The following is a 19,829-nucleotide window of genomic DNA, read 5'->3' on the forward strand; positions in this document are numbered from 1 at the left end:
CAGATGCGAGGGCTTGGGGCAGACACACACAAAGAAAGATTCCTTTTATCGCATAATGCACATCCTGCCAGCCTCTATCTGTGATGCAGTAATCACCGTATACCGTCCCACGGAAAGGGGCCAATTCCAAACACTCTATTTACCTATTTTGTGTTTTGTGTTATCACTTTGGGAACAGAGTTGGGTTCATAGATGGAATGGTGGAAGTCACATATCTCGCGAGCTAGAGGGAAGATGATAGATAAAATGAAAGAGCGATCTATTCTCCTCTAAAACAAGTGCCAGTAAAATGAGAAACTGCTGCTCTATCGTTTGACAAAAACGTATACTTTGAAATCAGGACCGTCTGCAAGCAGCACTGAGAGATAACGTGGTCGGGATGAACAATGACTTTCTGTCTTGAAATTCAAGAAAAAAATCTACTTCAATGATAAAGTCAAATGACAGGCCAAGCATACATTTTGCGTTTAACAAGACATGTAGCTGTGCCCACTTCACTCTTGTAATATATAATCTGTGCCTTTAAAATGTTATCCGCATTAAATAATTCAAAGCTTCTAAAGTACAGGCACTTTGTAGCAATGACTAATACTGGCGCAATGACCTTGGTAGTATAGTTTTTCTGCCTAATATACAAACTACTGAATCAGCTACATGTATAATTGAAATGTCAAATAAAATGGCTGCATTCATTTTCTGGTATGGTGCTGGGATTGATGGGAGTTTTTATAAATGTATTTTTCTGCCCTGCAGTCTTACCTGTTATAGATGTCGTCATCTTCTCCTCCCCAGCCCCAGTACTCGTTGGGGAATCCATTGATCTTGAGAAACTGTTTTTTGCTCAGTCCGGAAACCCCGCCAAAGTACCCCGCATAAGGAAGCCTGCAAGAGAAAAGAACTGTCAAAGAATTGAGGCAGTTGTCAGTTTTGAATTTCACGACAGATCCTGGCATTTCAAAACAACAAGCCTGTCAAATATGGATACTCTACTATATTGCATTCAAGACAACTGAAAATTAGAACAAGACATGTATTCATGCATTTCATGTGCATAGTGTAACAATGGAACAGTATCAACAAAATACAGTACATTAACAATGTATTGCTTCTACAGCTACCTCAGATAGCTTTTTTTAAGAAGTTGTAAACAATCGCAGGATGTGAAGCACTATTATTTACGCACATGACTTAAAGCTAACAATATATTGGGAAAGGGAGAAAGAGACTCAATCCCCTATGGGCCCTGGTCAAAAGTAGTGCACTCTATAAGGAATACGGTTCCATTTTGGACACACGAGCCTTTCTACAGAGCCCTTCTACAGAGCCCCACTGTAATGTTCCAGTACAGTGCTGAAGGTTAGCAGTGGCATGTCGGGTCCCTGAAGTCTGCCTCAGGCCAGTGGTGATTGGTGTGCGACAGGCAGCTTCATGTTTAAAGACGACAAGCACAACACTAATGAGGCCATCTGCTTTAGCAGCAGCCTTCACACAAACAGTGTGGAGAGAGAATCGTTCTGTTTGTGTGTGTGTGTGTGTGTGTGTGTGTGTGTGTGTGCATGCATGTACACTACCGTTCAAAAGTTTGGGGTCACTTAGAAATGTCCTTGTTTTTGAAAGAAAAGCACATTTTTGTCTATTAATAAAATAACAAATTGATCATAAATACAGTGTAGACACTGTTAATATTGTAAATGACTATTGTAGCTGGAAACAGCTGAGTTTTAATGGAATATCTACATAGGCGTACATAGGCCTATTATCAGCAACCATCACTCCTGTGTTCCAATGGCACGTTGTGTTAGCTAACACAAGTTTATCATTTTAAAAGGCTAATTGATCATTAGAAAACCCTTTTGCAATTATGTTAGCACAGCTGAAAACTATTGTGTTGATTAAAGAAGCAATAAAACTGGCCTTCTTTAGATTAGTTGAGTATCTGGAGCATCAGCATTTGTGGCTTTGATTACAGACTCAAAATGGCCAGAAACAAAGACTTTCTTCTGAAACTCATCAGTCTATTCTTGTTCTGAGAAATGAAGGCTATTCCATGCGAGAAATTTCCAAGAAACTGAAGATCTGGTACAACGCTATGTACTACTCCCTTCACAGAACAGCGCAAACTGGTCCTAACCAGAATAGAAAGAGGAGTGGGAGACCCCGGTGCACAACTGAGCAAGAGGACAAGTACAATAGAGAGTCTAGTTTGAGAAACAGACGCCTCACAAGAGGCTATATACAGGGGGTACTGGTACCGAGTTAATGTGCGGGAGTACAGGTTAGTCGTGGTAATCTGTACATGTAGGTAGGGGTAAAATTACTATGCATAGATAATAAACAGCGAGTAGCAGCAGTATAAAAACAAAAGGGGTGGGGTGGGGGGGGGTCAATGCAAATAGTCTGAGTGGCCATTTGATTCATTGTTCAGCAGTCTTATGGCTTGGGGGTAGAAGCTGTTAAGTAGCCTTTTGGACCTAGACTTGACGCTTCGGTACCGCTCGCTGTGCAGTAGCAGAGAGAACAGTCTATGACTTGGGTGACTGGAGTCTTTGACAATTTTTTGGGCCTTCCTCAGACACCACCTAGTATATAGATCCTGGATGGCAGGAAGCTTGGCCCCAGTGATGTACTGGGCTATAAGCACTACCCTCTGTAGCGCCTTACGGTCGGATGCCGACCAGTTGACATACCAGGCGGTGATGCAACCGGTCAGAATGCGCTCAATGGTGCAGCTGTGGAACTTTTTGAGGATCTGGGCAGGTTGCGGCTGGGTTTCCCTTTGTAGTCTGTAATAATTTGCAAGCCCTGCCACATCCGACAAGCATCAGAGCCGGTGTAGTAGGATTCAATCTTAGTCCTGTATTGATGCTTTGCCTCTTTGATGGTTTGTCTGAGAGCATAGCAGGATTTCTTATAAGCGTCCGGATTAGTGTTCCGCTCTTTGAAAGCGGCAGCTCTAGCCTTTAGCTCGGTGCGGATGTTGCCTGTAATCCATGGCTTCTGGTTGGAATATGTATGCACGGTCACTGTGGGGATGACATCGTCAATGCACTTATTGATGAAGCCGGTGACTGAGGTGGTATCCTCCTCAAAGCCATTGAATGAATCCCAGAACATACTCCAACCTGTGCTAGCAAAACAGTTCTGTAGCGTAGCATCTGCGTCATCTGACCACTTAAGTATTGAGCGAGTGACAGGTACTTCCTGCTCTAGTTTTTGCTTGTAAGCAGAAATTAGGAGGATAGAATTATGGTCAGATTTTCCAAATAGAGTACGAGGGAGAGCTTTGTACGCGTCTCTGTGTGTGGAGTAAAGGTGGTCTAGAGTTTTTTTTCCTCTGGTTACACATGTGACATGCTGGTAGAAATGAGGTATCTGGAAATGTGCATGTACATTGTTGCCCATCTACTGTTGCTAGCCCCAAATCGACTTCACTGATTTCTGCTCTCGTAAAAGCCTGGGTTTTCTGAACGTTAACACTAGAAGCTTATTACCTCAAATGGATTAATTGAAAGTGTGGGTTCACAGCTCAAATCCAGATGTGTTGGTCATTACAAAGACGTGGTTAAGGAAGAGTGTTTTGAATACTGATGGTAACCTTTCTGGTTATAACCTTTTTTGGCAAGACAGATCTTCCAAAGGTGGGGGAGCGGCTATCTTTACGAAGGATCACCTTCAGTGCTCGATTGTCTCCACCAAGTCTGTCCCCAAACACTTTGATTTGCTGGTTTTAAGCATTAAACTTTCAAATAGCTCTTTGTTGACTGTTGCTGGGTGCTATTGTCCTTCATCAGTACCGGCCTGTACCCTACCTGCCCTAAGCTCTCTCCTGGCCCCTTACACTAAGTCTGAATTTGTCCTGCTAGGTGATCTAAACTGGGACATGCTTAAACCACTGGGACATGCTTTAAGTCCTAAAGCAATGGGACTCCCTAAATCTTTCTCAGATTATTACCAATCCCACATGGTATGACTCTAAACACTCAGAAAAGGCTACTCTCCGTGATGTTATCCTCACAAATAATCCTGATAGGTATCAGTCTGGTATTTTCTGTAATGACCTTAGTGATCACTGTAATACAGCCTGTGTTTGAATTGGCAGCTCAGTGAAACGGCCTGTCCTGATTTGTCATAGATGCTTGGTAAAAAACTTTAATGAGCAAGCCTTCCTTCATAAAATGGCCTCTGTAAAATGGTATAGAATCAGTTCAACGACGCTTGGACCTTTTTTGATATTTTCAGTGGTATTGTTATAACCCCAAGAAGTTCTGGTTAAAATGGTTAAAGACCTGGAGAATAAACCCTCCACAGCTACCCATGTCCCTTAATGTTGATGATGTGGTTGTTACTGAAAAGAAGCACACGGCTGAGCGCTTTAATCACCACTTCATTAAGTCAGGATTCCTATTTGACTCAACCATGCCTCCTTGCGCATCCAACATTTACTCATCTCCCACCCCTTCTAGTGCGACTAGCCCTGACGCTCATCCCTCTTTCCCCCTGCTACAAAGTTCCTCTCTGCAGGTGGTCACTGAGCCCGGGGTGCTAAAGGAGCTCCTTAAACTTGACCCCAAAAAACCATCTGGGTCAGATGGTTTAGACCCTTCTTAAAGGTTGCTGCCCCTATCATATCTCTAACCTTTTTAACCGGTCTCTCCTTTCTGGGTTCCCATTGCTTGGAAGGCAGCCACAGTTCGTCCTTTATTTAAAGGGGGAGATCAAGCTGATCCTAACTGTTATAAGCCTATTTCTATTTTGCCCTGTTTATCAAAAGTGTTAGGAAAACTTGTCAACATTCAACTGTCTGGCTTTCTTGATGTCCATAGTATTCTCTCGGCTATGCAATCTGGTTTCCGCTCAGGTTATGGATGTGTCAATGCAACCTTAAAGGTCCTCAATGATGTCACCATTGCCCTTGATTCTAAGCAATGTTGTGCTGCTATTTCTATTGACTTGGCCAAAGCTTTTGATACGGTAGACCATTCCATTCTTGTGGGCCGGCTAATGAGTATTGGTGTCTCTGAGGGGTCTTTGGCCTGGTTTGCTAACTACCTCTCTCAAAGAGTGCAGTGTATAAAGTCAGAACATCTGCTGTCTCAGCCACTGCCTGTCACCAAGGCGTTACCCCAAGGCTCGATCCTAGGCCCCATGCTCTTCTCAATTTACATCAACAACATAGCTCAGGCAGTAGGAAGCTCTCTCATTCATTTATATGTCTTATACTCAGCTGGCCCCTCCCCGGATTTTCTGTTAAACGCTCTACAACAAAGCTTTCTTAGTGTCCAAAAAGCTTTCTCTGCCCTTAACCTTGTTCTGAACACCTCCAAAACAAAGGTCATGTGGTTTGGTAAGAAGAATGCCCAGCTCCCCACAGATGTGATGACTACCTCTGAGGGTTTAGAGCTTGAGGTAGTCACCTAATACACGTACTTGGGAGTATGGCTAGACAGTACACTTTCCTTCTCTCAGCACATATCAAAGCTGCAGGCTAAAGTTAAATCTAGACTTGGTTTGCTCTATTGTAATCGCTCCTCTTTCACCCCAGCTGCCAAACTAACCCTGATTCAGATGACCATCCTACCCATGCTAAATTACGGAGACGTAATTTATAGATCGGCAGGAAAGGGTGCTCTTGAGCGGCTAGATGTTCTTTACCATTCGGCCATCAGATTTGCCACCAATGCTCCTTATAGGACACATCACTGCACTCTATACTCCTCTTCAAACTGGTCTTCTCTGTATACCCATTGCAAGACCCACTGGTTGATGCTTATTTATAGGCCTCACTTCCCCCCATCTGAGATATCTACTGCAGCCCTCATCCTCCACCCGTTCTGCCAGTCACATTCTGTCCCCAAAGCACAGACATCCCTGGGTCGCTCCTCTTTTCAGTTTGCTGCAGCTAGCGACTGGAATGAGCTGCAACAAACACTCAAACTGAACAGTTTTATCTCAATCTCTTCATTCAAAGACTCAATCATGGACACTCTTACATGATGTATTGTTGTCTCTACCTTCTTGCCTGTGCACAATAATATTTGTACCTTTTTTTACCTTTATTTAACTAGGCAAGTCAGTTAAGAACAAATTCTTATTTTCAATGACGGCCTAGGAACAGTGGATTAACTGCCTTGATAAGGGGCAGAACAACAGACTTGTACCTTGTCAGCTCGGGGAACTTTCGTTTACTAGTCCAACACTCTAACCACTAGGCTACGCTGCCACCCCATGTTTTATGCTGCTACCATGTTGTGCTGCTGCCATGTGTTGCTACCATGTTGTTGTTATGTTGTGTTGCTACCATGCTGTGTTTTCATGTGTTGCAGACTTGATATGTTGTTGTCTTAGGTCTCTCTTTATGTAGTGTTGTGTTCTCTCTCTTGTTGTGATGTGTGTTTTGTCCTATATATATATATATATATATATATATACAGCTCAAAAAAATAAAGGGAACACTTCAACAACACAATGTAACTCTAAGTCAATCACACTTCTGTGAAATCAAACTGTCCACTTAGGAAGCAACACTGATTGACAATAAATTTCACATGCTGTTGTGCAAATGGAATAGACAACAGGTGGAAATTATAGGCAATTAGCAAGACACCCCAATAAAGGAGTGGTTCTGCAGGTGGGGACCACAGACCACTTCTCAGTTCCTATGCTTCCTGGCTGATGTTTTGGTCACTTTTGAATGCTGGCGGTGCTTTCACTCTAGTGGTAGCATGAGACGGAGTCTACAACCCACACAAGTGGCTCAGGTAGTGCAGCTCATCCAGGATGGCACATCAATGCGAGCTGTGGCAAGAAGGTTTGCTGTGTCTGTCAGTGTAGTGTCCAGAGCATGGAGGCGCTACCAGGAGACAGGCCAGTACATCAGGAGACGTGGAGGAGGCCGTAGGAGGGCAACAACCCAGCAGCAGGACCGCTACCTCCGCCTTTGTGCAAGGAGGAGCAGGAGGAGCACTGCCAGAGCCCTGCAAAATGACCTCCAGCAGGCCACAAATGTGCATGTGTCTGCTCAAACAGTCAGAAACAGACTCCATGAGGGTGGTATGAGGGCCCGACGTCCACAGGTGGGGGTTGTGCTTTCAGCCCAACACCGTGCAGGACGTTTGGCATTTGCCAGAGAACACCAAGATTGGCAAATTCGCCACTGGCGCCCTGTGCTCTTCACAGATGAAAGCAGGTTCACACTGAGCACATGTGACAGACGTGACAGAGTCTGGAGACGCCGTGGAGAACGTTCTGCTGCCTGCAACATCCTCCAGCATGACCGGTTTGGCGGTGGGTCAGTCATGGTGTGGGGTGGCATTTCTTTGGGGGGCCGCACAGCCCTCCATGTGCTCGCCAGAGGTAGCCTGACTGCCATTAGTTACCGAGATGAGATCCTCAGACCCCTTGTGAGACCATATGCTGGTGCGGTTGGCCCTGGGTTCCTCCTAATGCAAGACAATGCTAGACCTCATGTGGCTGGAGTGTGTCAGCAGTTCCTGCAAGAGGAAGGCATTGATGCTATGGACTGGCCCGCCCGTTCCCCAGACCTGAATCCAATTGAGCACATCTGGGACATCACGTCTCGCTCCATCCACCACAGGCTGTCCAGGAGTTGGCGGATGCTTTAGTCCAGGTCTGGGAGGAGATCCCTCAGGAGACCATCCGCCACCTCATCAGGAGCATGCCCAGGCGTTGTAGGGAGGTCATACAGGCACGTGGAGGCCACACACACTACTGAGCCTCATTTTGACTTGTTTTAAGGACATTACATCAAAGTTGGATCAGCCTGTAGTGTGGTTTTCCACTTTAATTTTGAGTGTGACTCCAAATCCAGACCTCCATGGGTTCTTTCATTCAGATCTAGGATGTGTTGTTTAAGTGTTCCCTTTATTTTTTTGAGCAGTATATATATTTTTTTAAATCCCAGCCCCCATCCCCGCAGGAGGCCTTTTGCCTTTTGGTAAGCTGTCATTGTAAATAATAATAGTTTGTTCTTAACTGACTTGCCTAGTTAAATAAAGGATAAAATGGATTTAAGTTTGTCTGCATTAAAGTCCCCGGCCACTAGGAGCGCCGCTTCTGGATGAGCATTTTCTTGTTTGCTTATGGCCTTATACAGCTCGTTGAATGCGGTCTTAGTGCCAGCATCGGTTTGTGGTGGTAAATAGACGGCTACGAAAAATAAGGATGAAAACTCTCTTGGTAGATAGTGTGGTCTACAGCTTATCATGAGTTACTCTACCTCAGGCGAGCAATACCTCGAGACTACCTTAATATTAGACATTGCGTACCAGCTGTTATTGACAAAAAGACACACAACCCCACCCGTCGTCTTACCGGACGTAGCTGTACTGTCCTGCCGATGCACAGAAAACTCAGCCAACCATTTATTTTCCGTGTTGCTCAGCCACGACTCGGTGAAATATAATTTCACAGTTTTTAATGTCCCGTTGGTAGGATAGTCTCGAACGGAGCTCAGCCTGTTTATTCTCCAGTGATTGCACATTGGCTAATAGAACAGATGGTAGAGGCGGGTTACACACTCGCAGGCAAATTCTCACAAGGCACCCTGATCTCCACCCCCTGTATTTCCTTCGTTTTTTCATGTGAATGATGGGGATTTGGGCCTTGTCTGGGAGAAACATTATATCCTTTGCTTCAGACTCATTAAAGCAATAGCTTTGTCCAGTTCAAGGTGAATAATGGCTGTTCTGATATCCAGAATCTCTTTTCGGTCATAAGAGATGGTAGCATCAACATTATGCACAAAATAAGTTACAAACAATGCGAAAAAACACACAAAATAGCACAATTTGTTAGGAGCCCGTAAAACAGCAGCCATACCCTCCAGCGCCATTCTTAAAAAAAAATATGTATATTAGCCTATAGTTGCATCATGCAGCCCATACTGTATACATTTTGATTTCTAAGTCTTTCTAGTGTTTGTATCATGCACACTAACACCAAATAACTCGAAAACTAGTGTACAGGACCTGTTTCAAATGATCCCTTTTACGCCCAACATTCATATGTGCATTTGCTCCGTAATGTGAAAAATATCCTTTCTATTTTATTCAGCTAAGTTCAATTATATTCTTCTTAGTATAAAAAATAATACAATATAAAATAATCACACCGGACTGATAACATATCTTGACAGCTAAAAGAACAAGCCTACAACCTATGGCATGGCACATAGCATACAGTATGCCAACTCATATTCTGTTCTTCTGTAATACATTTTCTTCATATCATAATGTTTCTTTAAACCTCCCTAAAATAAATAATGGATGTATTGTGATGGTGTATATTAAATATATATTCTTTGACTTTTTTAAATGTAGATGCTCCAAAGGCGCATCAGTGGCTTGTATGCTTGGAGGGCTGGAGATGCTCAACATGGTTATGTTAATTAATGATCAGTTCCTGTGAGACCAGCAGTCTTTTTTTGCATAACAATGGCTGACAAAATTTCATGACCGCCACATCCCTAGATAGGCCCCAGTTAAATGTGGGAAAAGGCTAACTTTAAGTTTTCAATTTAACGTACACTGACATCAGAGTGAAGCAGTGGGTTTCAGTGTAGGGACAGGAAATGTTCAGTGGAGAGAGTTGCTGGTATTCAACCCGACATGAAATGCTTCCGTTATCAAGTGCAGGTAAAGTCATTCCTAAAAGGATACCACCATACAATATGTCCCGACTCCTGGCAATAACAAAAGTATGCTCTGTCCTGCACGTCTTTTGATAGGAAGTATAAGCATTAGACACTTGTGTCCCCGCACATTGACTCTGTACATATACCCCCTGTATATAGCTCTGCTATTGTTATTTTACTGCTGCTCTTTAATTATTTGTTATTTTTATCTCTTACTTTTTTTTAGGTATTTACTTAAAACTGCATTGTTGGTTAAGGGCTTGTAAGTAAGCATTTCACTGTAAGGCCTGTTGTATTCGGCGCATGTGACAAATACAATTTGATTTGATTAGAAAGTGATAGGATTGGGTTGCCCTTTGGCCCATACACAAAGACAAAAAATTTAACATCACAGTGCAATAGGCAAGTTGTCTGGAATCCAACAAAAGGCAAAGGGAAAGTTCATTTCAAACTCAGTCAAAAGAACTGGAGACAGTACTTTTGCTTTTACTTTTGGTGAATTTTGCCAATATATTCAGCAAAACAGGTTCCATCATCCTGTAAAAATCATGTGTGCAGTCCCAAAACAATATCTTCAAACTTTTATATAAGAACTATCCATTTAAAAGCATCCACATTACCAAATCAGTAAACATAAGATGCTAGGAGTTTGGAGAATATAAGCTTGAAAAACAAACAACAGATTTCATTCAGAGTAAATATACGTGTGAGTGACAGTACATAATACAGTTGACTTACCTGAAGCCAAACTTGTCCATAGCGATGGCAAAGTGTCGTGGCTGGTCGTAACAGTGGTAGAGGTTACGGTCGTCCATAGGGATGAGGTCCACATCGCTGAAGATGAAGCAGTCGTACTCTGCATCCTTCAGGGCCTCAGTGTAGCCCACGTTCAGGAGCTTGGCTCTGTTGAAGGTGTCCTCACCAAGCTGCAAGATAACATAGAAAAAATACTGGTCAGAAACTGATGGACATACTGAGATCTACTGTAGAGGGATTAAGTTACATTTGCCATAGTTCAAGCAAAAATGTCATATTTGATAGACTTAACATATCGGGTTCTGTAGGTGGTATTTGCAAGCCTAAATAGCAAGCTTGTGTTGATGTAACTCTCAGATCATTGTCAATATGCTGTGTTTATGCACACAAAGAAACATGTTGTAAAGAACCCCACAGGAAGAATGGCCCACATCAGATATCCGACAACTAAGATTAAACTATGCTATGTAAAAAATACTGCATCACAACTTGCTTCCCTTATTTTGATAACAGAACCAATCACAGTGCCTCAGGTAAAGTAACGTATCAGTTTTAACATTTGAACTCATAACGTATTTCAACACGTAATTCCTTGTAATCCTGTAATACCTGAGATTCAACCAAATAATCCACAGGTAAAATGTTAAGGTTACTTGCGTAACCCCTGTTCTCTGATAATAGAGTGAGGTGTCTCACAATGGGAATTAGCTGGATAAGCAAACAGCGTCTGTCGTAGACAGACAAATCTTGTGGCAAAGGAGGGGGGACCCTGCTCAATATAAGCAGAGAGGAAGAGGCTAAGCGAGAGGTTTTACTCCGCCAAAAACAGTCCATGAAAATGTTTTTTTGTATGAAGGTCAATGAGTGTGTCGAATTTGGTCAACATTTTTTATTGGTAATTTGCTACATGAGGTTTATTTGATTGAATAGAAGTTTCATAATGCTTAGGTTGTTAACGAATACACTGATATAAGTGGACGCATGTAGCATTTCGGCAATTTTTTAATTTTTTTTATTACATCAGAGATGTGCCTGTTTTCATTAAGATAATAGGACTCATCATGTATATAACACGTTTTAGCATGGACATTGCCATTGAGGTCTTCCACCATTTTAAAGTGGTCAACTGGGTGGGGATTCCTATGAGTTGGGAGCAATCAGCCAATGAAGAAGAATACAATTGTCTACTTTAAAATCGAGATAGTCTCAATGGCACTATAATGGCACAGATACAAAGAGGAGTCCTCTATCTATCTCTATGGCCTGTTGTTCACACATATGTCTGCCCTCTCATTGGCTAGAATGGTCCCACCTGATCTCGCCTCTTCCCGTCTGCCTTCATCTTTGAGGACATGTATTTCCATTGTTAGAGCAAGTGTTCACTTGACTATATTGTCAATATAAAAGACAATCTTTAATATAAGGCTCCAGGGGCCCGCACTCTGGTCATTCATGTCTCTCTTCCTTGAGGTCTTGCAAGCACTCTATTGTATGGGACCAAATTCTAAACTTCCGACTACTTTAGTACAATATAAGTGAATTTATCCAAATACTTATGACTATTTGACACTTCAAATGGAGGAACTAGATACAAAGTGCTTTTATTTCTAAACGGTAAATCAGATGCGTATGAAAATACCCCCCCCCCAAAAAAGTGACATTATGTACGGCCGCCTCATTTAAAACATTTGCCAAAATGCAAATGAGTATAGACACATTTAAAAAATGTAGCTTGACTGTCCAAATAAATACGGAGGGGAGCACAACATGGCTTTATGCAAATCTTTTTACAAATTTTATTAGCTGTAGCTTTTCTTCTTTATCCGAAAAACATACTGTACATCATTAAAAAGTAGGAGACTAATACAATCTGTTTCAAAAAGTTTCTCATTCCACTTCCTGCCGGGGAGATGATGCATTGACTATCTTCTGCAGCCTCTGGTTCCAATCAATACTTATGTTAATTTGAATATTTTCAAAGGCACAAAGAAGAGAACATTAGAGACTTCAATATGTGGCTTTATCAGACCGACGAAGACAGATAAGGTAATATATCTATAAAAAAAACAAATTGCCTTTTTTCTCTCCAGTTGGTGAGCTCATTAAACATTATTGGAGTCATTTTTATTGCTTTAATAAGATGTGTTCCCCCTGAACCATCAGGCATCGCTAGCAAATGGAGCTGTACATCTTGTGTAATCACACGGCTGAGAAGAAAGTTCACATCCATAATATGACAACTACACACCCACCATTACGCCACCACAGAATAAGAGAGCTGTTGTTAGGATGATAGGATAAGGAGACATGGGTTTCAAACAGATGGTTTGAGAAGTTGAATGGGACCTGCTAATTAAGCGGTCTCATCCATCAGCACAACAGAAATTGGCAGACATTATTCTGGGTTATTCTTGAAATATTCATCCTCCATGCCTCTCAGCTTCAGGATGGAAAAGATTTTGATGTTAGGCAAATTATTGTGTTTAACCTGATATGGATAGGGGGCAGTATTTTCACGGCCGGATGAAAAGACGTACCCGATTTAAACTGGTTACTACTCTTGCCCAGAAATGAGAATATGCATATTATTAGTAGATTTGGATAGAAAACACTCTGAAGTCTCTAAAACTGTTTGAATGGTGTCTGTGAGTATAACAGAACTCATATGGCAGGCAAAAACCGGAGAAAAATTCAACCAGGAAGTATAGGATCTGAGAAATGTAGTTCTTTCTAGTCCCTTTTGAAACTACACTATCTGTGCTGTTACGTTGCACTTTCTAAGGCTTCCATTGGCTGTCTAAAGCCTTCAGAAAGTGGAGTGAGCCTTCTCCTGTCTCTGGGATGAGTATAGGAGCTCAGTTACTGAGTGGTCTGCCTGAGGACAAAGAGATTGGATATGCGCGTTCCCGCGAGCACGCTGTTTTTTCTTTTCCTCCTTGAATGAATACACTATTGTCCGGTTGGAATATTATCGCAATTTTACGTAAAAAATACCATAAAAATGTATTTTAAACAGCGTTTGACATGCTTCTAAGTACGGTAATGGAACATTTTGACTTTTTGTGTCTCGAATTGCGCTCGCGCGTTACCCTTTGGATAGTGACCTGAACGCACGAACAAAACGGAGGTATTTAGACATAACTATGGATTATTTCAAACAAAAACAACATTTCTTGTGGAAGTAGCAGTCCTGGGAGTGCATTCTGACGAAGATCAGCAAAGGTAATACAATATTTCTAATACTAATTCTGAGTTTAGGTGACCCCAAAGTTGGCGGGTGTCTGAATAGCTCACCGTGATGGCGAGCTATGTACTCAGAATATTGCAAAATGTGCTTTAGCCGAAAAGCTATTTTAAAATCTGATACAGCGATTGCATAAAGGAGTTCCGTATCTATAATTCTTAAAATAATTGTTATGTATTTTGTCAACGTTTATGATGAGTATTTTTGTAAATTCACCGGAGGTTTTTGGTGGGAATACATTTTCTGAACATCACGCGCCAATGTAAAAAGCTGTTTTTGGATATAAATATGAACTTGATTGAACAAAACATACATGTATTGTATAACATAATGTCCTAGGAGTGTCATCTGATGAAGATCATCAAAGGTTAGTGCTTCATTTAGCTGTGTTTTGGGTTTTATTGACATATATGCTTGCTTGGAAAATGGCTGTGTGGTTATTTTGGTCTATGTACTCTCCTAACATAATCTAATGTTTTGCTTTCGCTGTAAAGCCGTTTTGAAATCAGACAACGTGGTTAGATTCAGGAGAGGTTTATCTTTCAAATGGTGTAAAATAGTCTTGAAATTATTGGATTTTTTAGGTTTTTGTATTTCGCGCCATGCGATCCCATTGGCTGTTGGCTAGGGGTTTGCTAGCGGAACGCGCTAGCGGAACGCCTAGATGTAAGAGGTTAAACTTCACCAACAGATATGTCTGCTCTATGTTGTGTTGCTAATCTACAACAAGACAGTATCCTTCCAAGGATGACGTGAAAGGATTCCATAACCACTTCCGTCATCATGAAGTGCTTTGACAGACTAGTCAAGGACCATATCACCTCCACCCTACCTGACACCCTAGACCCACTCCAATTTGCTTACTGTCCCAATAGGTCCACAGACGACGCAATCGCAATCACACTGCACACTGCCCTAACCCATCTGGACAAGAGGAATACCTATGTAAGAATGCTGTTCATCGACTACAGCTCAGCATTTAACACCATAGTACCCTCCAAACTCGTCATTAAGCTCGAGACCCTGGGTCTCGACCCCGCCCTGTGCGACTGGGTCCTGGACTTCCTGACGAGCCACCCCCAGGTGGTGAGGGTAGGAAACAACATCTCCACCCCACTGATCCTCAACACTGGGGCCCCACAAGGGTGCGTTCTCAGCCCTCTCCTGTACTCCCTGTTCACCCATGACTGTGTGGCCATGCACGCCTCCAACTCAATCATCAAGTTTGCAGACTACACTACAGTGGTAGGCTTGATTACCAACAACGACGAGATGGCCTACAGGGAGGAGGTGACGGCCCTTGGAGTGTGGTGTCAGGAAAATAACCTCACACTCAATGTCAACAAAACAAAGGAGATGATCGTGGACTTCAGGAAACAGCAGAGGGAGCAGCCCCCTATCCACATCGACGGGACAGTAGTGGAGAATGTGGAAAGTTTTAAGTTCCTCTGCGTACACATCACGGACAAACTGAAATGGTCCACCCACACAGACAGTGTGGTGAAGAAGGCTCAGCAGCGCCACTTCAACCTCAGGAGGCTGAAGAACTTTGGCTTGTCACCAAAAACACAAACTTTTACAGATGCACAATCGAGAGCATCCTGTCGGGCTGTATCACCGCCTGGTACGGCAACTGCTCCACCCACAACCATACGGCTCTCCAGAGGGTAGTGAGGTCTGCACAACGCATCACCGGGGGCAAACTACCTGTCCTCCAGGACACCTACACCACTCGATGTCACAGGAAGGCCAAAAGGATCATCAAGGACAACAACCACCCGAGCCACTGCCTGTTCACCCCGCTATCATCCAGAAGGCGAGGTCAGTACAGGTGCATCAAAGCAGGGACCGAGAGACTGAAAAACAGCTTCTATCTCAAGGCCATCAGACTGTTAAACAGCCATCACTAACATTGAGTGGCTGCTGCCAACATACTGACTCATCGCTAGCCACTTTAATAATGACAAAATGGATGTAATAAATGTATCACTAGCCACTTTAAACAATGCCGCTTTATTTAATGTTTACATACCCTACATTACTCATCTCATATGTATATACTGTACTTTATACCATCTACTACATCTTGCCTATGCCGTTCGGCCATCACTCATTCATATATTGTTATGTACATATTCTTATTCATTCCTTTACACTTGTGTGTATAAGGTAGTTGTTGTGAAATTGTTAGGTTAGATTACTTGTTAGATATTACTGCATGGTCGGAACAAGAAGCACAAGCATTTCGCTACACTCACATTAACATCTGCTAACCATGTGTATGTGACAAATAACATTTGATTTGAACTTTCCATAATATTTTATAGTATTGCCCTGCCTGCTCCTCATAGCCCTGGCGTCTCGTCTCTCTGGCAGCTATCACAGTTCTGCCAATCTCCCTGTAAATGGCCTGTGAGAGGCAATTAACCCCATTATCTTTATCTGATAATCAACAGGATAACTCATCAGGGCTCTCCCTCTATAGCGCCACTGTGTTGCCACGCCGACGCCATCCAGTCTCCCCCAGCTGGCTGACCGACCGCAGTCACACTCAGATGTACCTGGGCAGTTGCTATGGAGACAGATTAGGAGCAACGCTTAGACCCAGCACTGCCTGGCTCATCCTGAGTGATTGTATTCAGCGTTGTCGGACGGACTGCCGTGTGTCGAGTTTATCAGTCCCTAGCAGACTGACCCTATCACCCACTGCTGCTATCAACACAGGGTGAGGGAGGCCACCAGTGAGAACTAAACTAGACTGAGGGCTGTCACCTGCTGACTGTCTGTGTGTCTGTGAGTGTGTGTGTGTGTGTGTGTGTGTGTGTGTGTGTGTGTGTGTGTATGTGCAGCACAGGCCGGTGGCACCTTAATTGGGGAGAAAGGCTCATAGTAATGACTGGAAAGGAATAATTGGAGTGGTATTGAATGCATGTGTTTGATTCCATTCCGTTAACTCCATTCCAGTCATTATTATGAGTCGTCCTCCCCTCAGTAGCCTCTTGAGGTGTCTGTTCATGTGTGTGATTGGGGGGGGGGGGGGGGGGGGGGTGCATGTGTGTGTGTAAGGAAACAACTGGCATAATAAGGTGAAGCATTAGATAAAATTCTGTTTTCAGATGATACCGGAGCGCCAAGTCTAAGCCATAAGACTGCTAAACAGGTAATCAAATGGCTACCCGTACTATTTGCATTGACCCCCTTTTTTATATGATGCTGCTACTGGCTGTTTATCATCTATGCATAGTCACTTTACACCTATGTACATATTACCTCAACTAACATGTACCCCCACACATTGACTCGGTACCGGTACCCCCTGTATATGCACAATACATGTCTCAATTTTCTCAAGGCTTAAAATCCTTATTTAACCCATCTCCTCCCCTTCATCTACACGGATTGAAGTGATGAAGTGACATCAATAAGGGATCATAGCTTTCACCTGGTCAGTCTATGTCATGGAAAGAACAGGTGTTCCTAATGTTTTGTACACTCAGTGTACAGTAGAGAAACTAGTACTACAAGTAGTATCTGGGGCATTCTAACATGAGAGTCAATATCAAATGGCTTGACATACCGTAGCATTCAAACCTCGCAGTTCATCGTACAAAACATAAAACATGCATTAAAGAGACTGTGGCTGTGTACTGTGCAGGACTGTACACTGAAGAATTGTGTGACATGACAACATACATCAAGTATACAAAAAAATCAGAAACACCTGCTCTTTCCATGACCAGATGGATCCAGGTAAAAGCTATGATCCCTTACTGATGTCACTTGTTAAATCCACTTCAATCAGTGTAGATGAAGGGGAGGAGACCGGTTAAAGAAGGATTTTTAAGCATGGAGACAATTGAGACATGGATTTTGTATGTGTGCCATTCAGAGGGTGAATAGGCAAGACAAAAGATTTAAGTGCCTTTGAACGGGGTATGGTAGTAGGTGCCAGGCGCACCAGTTTGTGTCAATAACTGCAACGCTGCTGGGCTTTTCAAGCTCAACAGTTTCCCGTGTGTAACAAGAATGGTCCACCACCCAAATGACATCCAGCTAACTTGACACAACAGTGGGAAGCATTGTAGTCAACATGGGCCAGCATCCCTGTGGAACGCTTTTGACACCTTGTAGAGTCCATGCCCTGATGAATTTAGGCTGCTCTGAGGGCAAAAGGGGTGCAACTCAATATTAGGAAGGTGTCTGTAATGTTTGGTATACTCATAGTAGGTCATACCAAATGACATTTTATTTGTCACATTGTAACGAGTGCAGGGTAGCAAGTACAGGGAGTGAGTGTATTAATAAATAAACAAACAAACCAATAAACACGAAACACAAACAACGCACCGACATGAAACAGCGTCAATAACACCTGAGGAAAGCACCAAGGGGAGATAATCAAGGAGATGATGGAGTCCAGGTGAGTGTCATGAGGCGCAGGTGCGCTTGACGATGGTGACAGGTGTGCGGGATAATCAGCAGCCTGATGACCTAGAGGCCAGAGAGGGAGTATACGTGACACACATGCACCAAATACAACAGGTGTAGACTTTACCGTAAAACGCTTACTTACAAGCCCTTTCTAACGATATCAGGAAAATAAAATAAAATCTTATTTGTCACATGCGCCAAATACAACAGATGTAGACCTTACAGTGAAATGCTTACTTCAAGCCCTTAACCAACAATGCTTTAAGAATTTTTGAAAAAATGTAAATAAGTGTTAAGTAAAAAATAGAAAACAAAAGTAACAAATAATTAAACAGCACCAGTAAAATAACAAGCGAGGCTATATAAAGGGGTTACCGGTACAAAGTAAATGTGCGGGGACACCGGTTAGTTGAGGTAATTGAGATAATATGTTCATGTACAGTGGCTTGCGTAAGTATTCATTTTTCCTATTTTGTTGCCTTACATCCTGGAATTTAAAATTATTTTTGGGGGGTTTGTATCATTTGATTTACACAACATGCCTACCACTTTGAAATATTTTTTATTGTGAAGCAGACAAGAAATAACACAAAAAAAACAGAAAAGTTGAGCGTGCATAACCATACCACAGATTCTCAATTGGAGTGAGGTTTGGGCTTTGACTAGGCCATTCCAAGACATTTAAATGTTTCCCCTTAAATCGCTTGAGTGTTGCTTTAGCAGTATGCTTAGGATCACTGTCCTGCTGGAAGGTGAATCTCCGTCAGAGTCTCAAATCTCTAGAAGACTGAAACAGGTTTCCCTCAAGAATTTCCCTGTATTTAGCGCCATCCATCATTCCTTCAAATCTGACCAGTTTTCCAGTCCCTGCCGATGAAAAACATCCCCACAGCATGATGCTGGGGGATGGTATTCTCGGGGTGATGAGAGGTGTTGGGTTTGCGCAAGACATAGCGCTGTCCTTGATGGCCAAAAAGCTCAGTTTTAGTCTCATTTGACCAGAGTACCTTCTTCCACATGTTTGGGGAGTCTCCCACATGCCTTGGCAGGTTTGTTGTGATGCCATATTCTTTTCATTTTTTAATAATGGATTTAATGGTGCTCCGTGAGATGTTCAAAGTTTCTGATATTTTTTTATAACCCAACCCTGATCTGTACTTCTCCATAACTTTGTCCCTGACCTGTTTGGAGATCTCCTTGGTCTTCATGGTGCCGCTTGCTTGGTGGTGCCCCTTGCTTAGTGGTGTTGCAGACTCTGGGGCCTTTCGGAACAGGTGTATCTATACTGAGATCATGTGACACTTAAATAAAGTCCACATGTGTGCAATCTAACTAATTATGTGACTTATGAAGGTAATTGGTTGCACCAGATCTTATTTAGTGGCTTCATAGCAAAGGGGGTGAATACATATGCACGTACCTCTTTTCCGTTTTTTATTTCTTTGAATTTTTTGACAAGTTATTTTTTTTATTTCACTTCACCAATTTTGACTATTTTGTGTATGTCCATTACATGAAATCCAAATAAAAATCCATTGAAATTACAGGTTGTAACACAACAAAATAGGAAAAGCGCCAAGGGGGATGAATACTTTTGCAAGGCACAGTAAGTAGAAAGTGACTATGCATAGATTATAAACAGAGAGTAGCAGCTGCATAAAAGAGGGGTCTGGGTAGCCCTTTGATTAGCTGTTCAGGAGTCTTATGGCTTGGGGGTAGAAGCTGTTAAGAAGCCTTTTGGACCTC

General features: G+C 42.6%; 1 protein-coding gene across 1 annotated transcript in view; it reads right to left on the minus strand.

Annotated features, from left to right (window-relative positions):
- Positions 1-19,829, minus strand: part of LOC115169761 (beta-1,4-galactosyltransferase 2) — a 145,670-nt gene that overhangs the window by 16,038 nt on the left and 109,803 nt on the right. Inside the window, exons 4-5 of the mRNA XM_029725686.1 lie at positions 10,391-10,578; positions 760-882 (exon numbers count right to left, since the gene is read on the minus strand). Coding sequence (XP_029581546.1) covers positions 760-882; positions 10,391-10,578 — 311 coding nt within the window. The remainder of the gene's footprint in view (positions 1-759; positions 883-10,390; positions 10,579-19,829) is intronic.

The sequence above is a fragment of the Salmo trutta genome, chromosome 31 (assembly GCF_901001165.1).
Source record: "Salmo trutta chromosome 31, fSalTru1.1, whole genome shotgun sequence".
Classification (NCBI taxonomy): Eukaryota; Metazoa; Chordata; class Actinopteri; order Salmoniformes; family Salmonidae; genus Salmo; species Salmo trutta.